Source organism: Lactuca serriola, chromosome 5 (genome assembly GCF_051521515.1).
Source record: "Lactuca serriola cultivar US96UC23 chromosome 5, Lser_US96UC23_V15, whole genome shotgun sequence".
Classification (NCBI taxonomy): domain Eukaryota; kingdom Viridiplantae; phylum Streptophyta; class Magnoliopsida; order Asterales; family Asteraceae; genus Lactuca; species Lactuca serriola.
This window is the reverse complement of record NC_136412.1, coordinates 284,250,203-284,260,660: the sequence shown is the minus strand read 5'-3', so window position 1 is coordinate 284,260,660 and position 10,458 is coordinate 284,250,203. Positions and strand designations below refer to the sequence as shown.

The following is a 10,458-nucleotide window of genomic DNA, read 5'->3' as shown; positions in this document are numbered from 1 at the left end:
GTCCAAAGTCATCCTGATTTGAATATCCATTGCCACAATGCTTACAAACATGTGATTTTTCCTCACTAGCCAACAATAACCCACCTCGAGTGTCCTCCACTTTCTCGATTCCTCTTATACGCTCCTCGTATGCCTTCAATCTACCAACCGCTTCATCGAATAACATTGAATCCAACTCAAAACATTGCTCTATTGAAGCCACAATTTAAAGAAACGACTTAGGCATCGAATCTAGTAACCTTTTTACTAAATCATCTTCTTCAAGCTCATATCCAAGACTCCTTGCTTTTGACGCTAAACCGGATAATTTCATTACAAAATCATCGACCGTTTCACCCTCTTTCATACGCAAGCTTTCAAGCTCCCTTTTTAAGGTTGAAAGTCGAGCCGTTCTCACCCGATCCACTCCCAAATACCGTGCTTTCAGCCCATCCCACACTTTCTTTCGTTCGGTGTAACTCGCCATTTGCAACACCATGTCTTTGGGTATCGCTTGAAACAAAAAAGCAAGAGCTTGTTTTGACTTTTTTTGATCCAATGTTTCATCCACCTTTGGTTCGACCGTCTCCCATATGTCGTGTGCATCCATAATCGACTTGACTTTGACATCCCACACCGGATAATTCGTTGGATTCAAAACCAGAAATTGATACGTCATTGAACCTCCTTCTTTAACCAACGACATCCTTTTTTCCTTAACCCCGACTTGTTTAATCAAGCTTGTTCCGAGAGCACTCTTCCACCAAACAACAAGACAAGGTCACGACCACCTTTACCATCTTCCGTCACCCACAAAACGAACCGATTCAAAGTCACCCGCTTTAACGTCTTCCTGTTCGTTTACTCCGCGCCTCCGGTTAGTCTCTCACAATCCCGATTAAAAGAAACCGGGTTTGATTGTAATTAACCTTAAATCACAGCCCCTTCAACGAAACTGCTCTGATACCAAATGTAAACAAAAGTTGCACCTTGTGTACCAAGGCAAAGAAACAAAATAACAAAAAGTGAGGAATATGAGACAAAACTAAAAACAATGAATAATATACTTGAAAACTAGTTCTAGAATTAAATTACAAAGATACCTACATCTCATATTTATACTAAAACAAAAGCTATTTGACTACAACTCTAAAACTAAAAGAAGACCAATTAAATTAAAAACTTCCAAATAAAAACCCACAGATCAAAATCTGATTAACCCAACAAAATCAAGGTAGAGCTGTAAATTCACATAACAATAATCCAATGATCATATTTTTTTGTTTGTATTTTTTACTATTTTACTATATCACAAGTACATTTAGAACTCTTCTTTATAATTATATATTAAATTTTTGTTTTTTTATTTGGTCATAGCGGATGTTGTTGATCCTAAAAGTCGACACAAGGGCAATCTTGAGACAAAGGCTTTATTGGATTCAAAGGGTGTTAATTACACTTTAATAAGACCTTTTTATATCTATGACCCACTGAACTATAACCTTGTTGAAGAGTGCTTTTTCCATAAGTCGGTAGCAGACAGACACATCCAAATTCTTGACTCTGGTTTGCAAATAACACAACTTGGTCATGTTAAGGTTAGTAGCATATAACAATATTCAATGTTTCATTTTTACTGTCAGTATAAAATAAAAAACACATATTAAATGAAACCAATGAACATCTGTCGTGTTTTCTTTCAACCAAGGACATGCTCGAAAACAGAAAAATCGAATAAGTTAGCATAAAAGCTAAAGTTTGTTGGTATTCCTTCTAATATGCAGTAAGGACATAAAACAGAAAAATGAAACAGACATTTTGCAGATAATATGCAGTATTTAAATAATACGAATGTGTAGTTTTTAGATGTTCATGTTAAAAAAATGAGAACAAATTTTGCACATTCAAGTCAAGTAACATGTGATAACTACATAATGAACAAACCAAAAGGAATAAAAGGTAAGAAGAAAATGGGGACCAAAATTAAGAACAATGACGAATATTTTAATAGGTTAGTCTGATTGTTCAGTGATGAATAATGTTGATTATATGATGTTCAGAAACGTGAAACCAAATAACATAGTAAACAACGTTAGAGACTAAAAAAATTGAGCCAATGTACTTTCAAGACGCAAAAATGAAAAACATAATATCCCCAGAAAACCACCTTAAAAAAACAAATTTAAAAATGTAAACGGCTTAGGAGTCTATAATGTTGAAACAAAATTAACCACGAACTAAGATTGTTTGTAGAAGTAAAGTGCATTTACTTTTCTTTCTTGGATACCAAAAGAGGGATTGGTTGTTCATCTGGTGGTGACAACCGAGCATTTTTAGAAGTAGAAAAATTCTCCATTTCATCAAGATCTATGCATGTAGCATGGTTTCTTTTTAGTTATGTTGGTGTAGAAACCAACTTTGTAGGACTTGTTGCAGTTGAATTGTCCCTAGCACACGGTGTTAAATTTTCACCGGTCTGTGAAAAAGAATCCTAGAAGAAATTTTAGTTAGTTGTTATACATTATAATGAAATATTTCAAAATTATAATTTAAAAAGTAGAACCTTGACAACTTTGGTCTCTTAGGAGGCAATATCTGAAGAACTAATCATGAATGAATCAGAATTAGCAGGGTGCATTATAAGATCAAAAGAAAATGTTATTTGATTCGTATATAGTTGGGCCAATGTGGTAATATATATATATATATATATATATATATATATATATATATATATATATATATATATAATTGTTGAAAAAAACCTGTGAATTCAAATTCTTTTTCTCCAGTTCATCAATTATGTCTGAACTCTCAATCAATCTTGATATCCCATAAATATTACTTTTATTATTCACATTGTAACTTGTGATATCAATTTTAAATGCACTTTTTGTCAACCACAACTTTTAACTCCATTGGATACAAATCCAAATTAATGCCAAGCTAAAATATAAATAAATACTATTATATATTTTGTATGTAAAATATATAATGTATAACATAAAGAAGTAATTAAAAACTATAAAATAATACCTTCTTGTTCTTATCATACAATTCTTTAGCTGTGTATTTGAACAACTTCTTTGATCAAATAAGGTTAAAGTCAATGTTCATGTGTTGTCTTGAACCCGAAGTGGGATTTTAAATCTAAATAGAGTATAAATTATATTATATTACACGAAATATGATAAACATATATTGTTATTATGTAAAATAAATATGTAATACCTTGGAATAACCGAAATTTGGATATTTTTGCATTTAGGATTAGCACATTCATAAGTAACGATTTCGGCCACTTCATGAGAACCATCAACCTTATCAGTGGAAGACTCTTTTTCTTTTGCTGACTTTTTGCAGTTGCTATAAGCAAGGTAATACCAACGTATGTTTTGACGTATTCCCTTAACAGTACCAACAATAATGACTGTTTTCTCCTTGAAATTTAAATAATGCTCAATGTTAATAAATGTTAGTATGCAAAAGTGTATGTTACTTTCGTCATAACAATATACTTTGTTTCTTACTTTTTTAATATTTAAAAAAAATATGCATTAAAGTAATAACTTTAAAAATCATGTAAAGTACCTCTAAAGGTTCAAACAAATGATCAATGTTAGAAAACATATGATTTTTCAGAAAGTCATTGTGTTCCGTGTCTTGTTTTGATGCAATCATCTTGATTCCACTTTATGAAAGTTGTTGTCCATTTTCAGAAACCAATCTGTTAATTTATAACAAAAAATAATTAAATTTGATACATTATGAAAAAAATAAATCTGAAAATACAACAGAAATTATAAATGAAAGTACTTGTTTTTGTAGCTTGTAATCGTATCGATATCATTGTTTATGAACAACCTATAACATCAAAGTAGGTGGATGAAAAAGAACGACCTGCAAAAATAAATTTGATTAAGTAATTATATATAAAATTTTAGAAAATAACTGTTAAAAATAATTACAAACCATTAATAAACTTCACTCTGGCAAACTGAACAATAACAACCGGAGCAAGGCTGATATTATTAGCAAGAAAATCTGACATGTAGTATGCATTATGACCCCACAAAGTTACCTTAAGCTTAGTGTCCCTGAAACAATAAAAAAAATATTATATAACAAAAGTTAATACTAAATGAATTAACCACAAGAGTTTGACTCCAGGATGTTGTTCGAAACGATCGTATTGAAGTCAACAAAATCAAAGCCGTGTGCAGATCCAGAAAAGTTTTCACACTCTTTTACAGTTGTATCGTAGTAAACGTTAATTTTTCTTTCTGGATCAACAAACTTAAATTTTGAAGTATTTGGTGCGATGTTAGGTTTCTTGACATATATTAAACTATCTTCTTTAAGATAGTGTTTGAATTTTGGAAACCATTTTTTCACACAAGATGCATGAATTTTCCTTCCCTAAAAAAGAAACAAATAACAAATATTTATATATAATGGCTTACGAATATGAATAAATTTTTACAAAAATAATAATTGAATATATAAATCGTATACCTCCTCATCATCAAAATCATTTCTATCGAGTATGTGTCATTTGCATCAAATTTTGACTTTTGAGTCCAAAGATGTATGATCCGACCTTTAATTGTGAAATCATCCTTTATTGAGTCAATTTCCTTTATAGGAGTAATATGTTCCATTGTACCTTGCAATTAAAAAAAACCTTGAATATTTAACAAAAATGTTCAAATATAAAACGAAAAATCGAAAAGCATTGATTTATTTATTTGTCTTAATTGATAACTGCCATGTATCAAATACTTTTCAACTTAGGGGCAATATGGCCTTTCTGGAGTAAACCAAGTAGAAAAGGGTAACATGACAACTATAAAACTTGTATAACATATGTATGAAATATTTTTTTAACTTAGGGGAAATATGGTCTTTGCTGGACTAAATGAAGTGGAAAAGGGTAAAATGGCAGTTTTCAAACCTGTATAACATAAAAATGTACATCCAGTCTTATAAATAAACAAATAGCAATGTACATTCAGTTTCTTGTTTTCAAATTAAGGGCATTATTGTCTTTTTTGCAGTAAATGAAGTTGATAATGAGGTCACATTGTCTTTTAAAAATTTGTATAACGGTTGTGAGTTTTAGAATATATATATATATATATATATATATATATATATATATATATATACACACACACACACACACATACACACACACAACATTGAAAGTAAAATAATATAATGAGAAAAAAATCAAAAACTATATCATAGACTATAGCAGAAGTTTTATTATTCAGAATACATATACAAAAAAAAAACAAATAGCAATGTACATTCAGTTTATTGTTTTTGATACTATAATTATACAGAAACAACAATGAAGGGGAAATAGTCAAATACCTACTGATAACAGGTAAACTATATTGTTGCTATGACTCGAAATGAAGGCGATGGAAAGGGTAAATGAAGTTGAAAAGGGTAAAATGACAATTATAAAACTTGTATAACATATGTATGAACTACTTTTCAACTTAGGGGCAATACGGTCTTTTCTGGAGTAAATGAAGTTGAAAAGGGTAAAATGGTAGTTTTCAAACTTGTATAACATAGCAATGTACATTCAGCCTTATAAATAAACAAATAGCAATGTACATTCAGTTTTTTGTTTTCAAATTAAGGGCATTATGGTCTTTTCTGTAGTAAATGAAGTTGATAATGAGGTCACATTGTCGTTTAAAAATTTGTATAACAGTTGTGAGTTTTAGAAAATATAGTTATATATATATAGCAATGTACATTCAGAAACTTTATTATTCAGAATACATAAAAAAAATAACAATGTACATTCAGTTTATTGTTTTCGATACTATAATTGTATAGAAACAACAATGAAGGGGAAACAGTCAAATACCTACTAATAACATGTAAAGTATATTGTTGCTATGAATCGAAATGAAGGCGATGGAAATAGTAAAATACATATAGAAGCATAAAGTATATACCACAGAAAGAAAGAATGGATATACATAAAAACCTGGTTGATTATGAAGTCTAAAAAAAGAAGGCGATTGGTATACCCTGAATATAGGAAAAATAGATTGCAAACATTAAAAAAAAAATCGATGGGTATAAGCTCGATATATGAAGAACAGAAAGAAAACAATGTAGTATCCCTTACCAGACGATGAATATTCGATTTATTTGTATTGAAAGAGGAACATACTTGTTTCTGTATATACAAATATTTAAATTTAAATTACGAAGAGTTTGCCTGATTTTTTGGGATTGTTATTCGATTGACTGATTATTTGGGATTGAGATAGAGTTTAATACATATTTTCTTCCTAATTGGTTGCAGATTTTTATGGTATAATTGATAATTAAAATTTTAAATTTCAAACTTGCAGTATTTGTCCGGATTTGCAGTATTTTTGGAACGGAAGGGCAAAGTGGGAAATTCAGTTAAGACTACTGAGCGGGAAAATGAAAGGAGCAGGATGCAAGGGAGTGACACGTGTCGGTAATGGTACTGTTTTATTAGCAAAGTGATACGTTCACAACAATTATTATCCATACACAACAAATTGTGCGTGATAGAGTTGTAGAATACACTACTTTAATGCAGAACTTATTGTGTATGGAAAAAATTTGTTGTGTACAAATCACTTCTCTTAAGAGACCTGCATGATTTAGAGAGGTCTATTGTTTGGTAAGATTATTGAACGAATTGCTAAATGACAAAAATTATCATTTTAACATACTCACATAAACATTTTCAAAGAACATAATAATTTAATTCATAAATCTCTTTTAAAATACGAAGATTTGTTATAAATAAAATAAAATAAAATAAAATAAAAAACTAAATTTCAAATCCAATGAATAACTCAAATATACTTTTACATCATTTAAATCTCACTAGCACACTCGTTGCTAGCATTTGAGATGGATACACGATTGAGGTGGCGGAAGAGATACACACAAATGCATAAAGGAGGTCTCTGGTTCATCGTTTTTCTTTATTTTTCATCAGGTTCATTTGTTTTTCATCTTTTAATACCCCGTCGGTGATCAAATCTAGACCTGACAATTCGAGACATGAACACATGAATCTTTGAGTGACACGACACGACACGAATAAGTCTTGAAAGTTGAGATAAAGTTTATTTTTCTTCGTGTATTCGTATGACATGAATACACGAATCAAAAAACACGTAACATTTTCTTGTTTTCTTGCTTGCTCTCTTTCTTTCTCTATTGTTGGAAGGAATCAAAAAAATGAAGAGCCGCTCACCAAACATTGTTATTGATTGAGAAAGACGCAAACAAGGTCAACACACACCCACATACAATGATCGATTGAAAAGTAGGGAAAACGATTTGAAAAGAAAAACAAGCATCATAAGAGAAACATATTGGGAGAGAGAGAGAGAGAGAGAGAGAGAATGGATGTGTCTCTTTTAGGTTATAGCAAATAGGAGTTTTACTAGAAAATGAATGATAGAGTCTCTTCCCTTGAGTGTTTCAACATTTTCTTTAAGTAGACATAGGCAAATGAGCTTTACCAAACACTTTTAATGCTAGACATTAAAAATGTTGTTTTTTTAAAGGAACCATTAATCTTGACTTGTCAAATTGGCTCTAACTCTTTCATAAAATTAAGTATAAGACTATGCATAAATTTAAAACTAACAGAAAAACTGGGTTTTGTAAAATAAATGGAAAGCGGATTGATGAAACCGCATCGAATTAAACATAACAAATCATCAATCATATTTTGTTGTTGTCGGTATGATGAAACATTAGAACGACAAATGAGAAATATGTGAATGAGATTGAATCTCAAATCTCTATTTTTTTTTGGAATCTCAATGGATAATAATTGTTGTGAATGTATCACTTTGCGTCTCTTAATGATTCATTAATGAGTCATTTGGTTTCTACTACACAAACTTATTCTTATAGCAACATCACTCACACTATCTTGTTCACTCATATTTGTGCGCATATTTTTCCTTTCATAAGCCATTTGATGCATCGAACGATTTGAACACCTGCCGATCTTTTTGGATTTACCTAGTTATTTCTGAAAATGTCAATGTATGTTTTCAGCAACGCCACTTCTTCCTGTTCGTACCATTTTATGCATATTTGGATTGGCCTGGGAATAACACTTCAAAGGAAATTAGATTTACATCAGAGAAAGTGATAATGAAATTGAAAAGAATTGAAATGGAATAGAAGAAAATATGTGGTTTTAAAATGATATAAAAAAGGTATTTACATGTGTAAACGGAATTTCAAAATAAAAAGAATAAAAAAAGAGTGAAGGTAGAGAGAGTAAATTCATAGGTTAGTTAATAGGTAAAACCAATGGGTACGGAGTGGGAAATGAGATAGGGAAAAGAAACTGCACCCCGATTGGGACTACGTGAAAAGGGGGGGCGGGGAAAGGGTGAGGAGAGGCCATCCTTTACTCTCTCTCCTCGTGTGATTATCAATCTTTTTTTTTCTAGTTTTTTTTAATTTATTAAATTATATATATATATATATATATATATATATATATATATATATATATATTAAAATTTATGGTTTTTAATTCCCTACAAAACAAGTATAATATTTATATAAAATATTTAAAAAAAATAAAAATAAAAATAAAATTAAAGATAATGAAACATAATCATTTACTACCTTTTGGTGAATGAAATGAGATTGAAAAAACTGATCGTAATACTCTAAAAGTGAAAGATAATTATTGATTATACCGGTAACGTTAAAAAACCAAAAGATAATTCTTTATCATACCCCGTCTAATATCCTTCAATTGGCAGTATCTCGGATACGTGCCCACATCGGTACCTCGGATTCGTGCCCACAATGGTACCGGCTGTGTATCTACTCGGATTCGTGCCTAGGTCGGTACCTAAGGCCATGTACCCCGCAACGACAGCTGTGTTCGCCCTTATGGAAATTAAAAATTAATGAGCACGAACCATTTTAGAATTATTCCAACCGGAACCAATTGTGGTAAGTGGTAAGCCGTAACATACAGATCCATGTGATATTTGTAAAACAATAAAAAAACAAATTACTTTTAGAAAATTTTCTCACTTTGTTTTTACTATTTGCTCATGAAAAGCAATGGATTATGGATCCATTTAACTGAAATAGGTTTAGCCTTAATGATATTCGATAAGCATGGATTCAAATGTTATTCAGAAAATCTGAGAAAAGCTTTATGTTTAGATAAAAGGAGATTCAAATGTATTGCATCTGGTTTGACTGTTCTCTGTCTTCTTCAGATTCATGGCAGGAGGTTGAATCAACAAGCCTAAGCCTCGGAATACAACTCTCCGATCGAGCAAGTCCAGCACTATCGGTGTTCTTCGTCGTCGGACTACACGGCATAGACCTAACGGAGATCGGTGAATCCAGACTCCGCCGGAGAATCTGTTTCATGGCGGCGATTAAATGAATTGTTGGATCAGGAGGCGGACCTGATGAGATCGGCGTTCTACAGAAGTTCATGTGGCGCGCCATAGCCTCTTCAGTACTGATCAGCCTTTCGTTCCTCACGATCTCGTCTTTCACAGCTTCTCCACATAATCCGCAGATCCATTTTCCTTGATACCTTTCACGAATCCTCTCTATGTATCCCGGCGTGCACTCTTCTGTCAATCCGCAACAATCGCACTCCACAAACTCCACTTCCGTCGTCGGAGCTATCAGTTTTGTCGCCACCGGCTGCGATTCCGTTGCAGGCATCACCATCGCATCGCTCATAACAGTAGTAGACATCTCTACAGAACAGAACGACACGAATTCATTGGTAATTCATTTCAACTCAGTATTACACAAACAAAAGAGAAATTAAATTACCAAGGAAAGCAGATGAACTTCAATAAAGCTACAAATTCTCTTCGATTTGAAAAGTTTAGCTGAAAAGTAACGAAGATTCTTGTCGATTATCTCTCTTTTTCCCACATTCCATATTCAAGGTTGGATTTGTTAGGAAAAAGGAAGAAGAATCTGCAAGGCATTCTTCAGATGAATCATAATTGCAGCTGAAAGTCTGGAACAGATGATTTCTTATAACTTTGTTCTTGAATGCCGAAAAAGAATTAAAATAGGAATCCAAGTAATGAATCAAGTGAAGAACAGATACAAAGGAATTATGGTTTTGTAGGGTTAGGGAGGGGGATGAGGAGGGGAATCAATCAATGATTAAGGGTGAGGAAATGGTGGAATAGAATCCACAACAATTTACTAAGGGAAAGGAATCAAACCAAAAAATATGGAATTAAATAAAGTAATATTGTCTTATTACATATATGGGAGCCGATTACATTTACCAAAATATAAATTTATATGCTAATTAAAAACAATTTTTTTTTGTTAGTACCTAATTTAATTAAAGTAATTGATTACTTGGAATATATTTGATAATTTGATAAATAGAAATTTCAACGGCACCAAATATGAGAAGAAATAACC

General features: G+C 31.6%; 2 protein-coding genes across 2 annotated transcripts; both read right to left on the bottom strand.

Annotated features, from left to right (window-relative positions):
• Nucleotides 1-205: 205 nt before the first annotated feature.
• Nucleotides 206-685, bottom strand: LOC145050570 (uncharacterized). The gene has a single exon (XM_078998796.1). It carries the CDS (start codon nucleotides 683-685, stop codon nucleotides 206-208), a length of 480 nt encoding a protein of 159 aa, XP_078854922.1.
• An 8,371-nt stretch (nucleotides 686-9,056) lies between these two features.
• Nucleotides 9,057-10,236, bottom strand: LOC145054511 (uncharacterized). The gene is made up of 2 exons (XM_079002721.1): nucleotides 9,844-10,236; nucleotides 9,057-9,764 (listed from the first exon to the last, which is right to left on the bottom strand). The coding sequence occupies exon 2, from the start codon at nucleotides 9,760-9,762 to the stop codon at nucleotides 9,223-9,225; it is 540 nt and encodes a 179-aa protein (XP_078858847.1). The 5' UTR covers nucleotides 9,763-9,764; nucleotides 9,844-10,236; the 3' UTR covers nucleotides 9,057-9,222.
• Nucleotides 10,237-10,458: the final 222 nt, after the last annotated feature.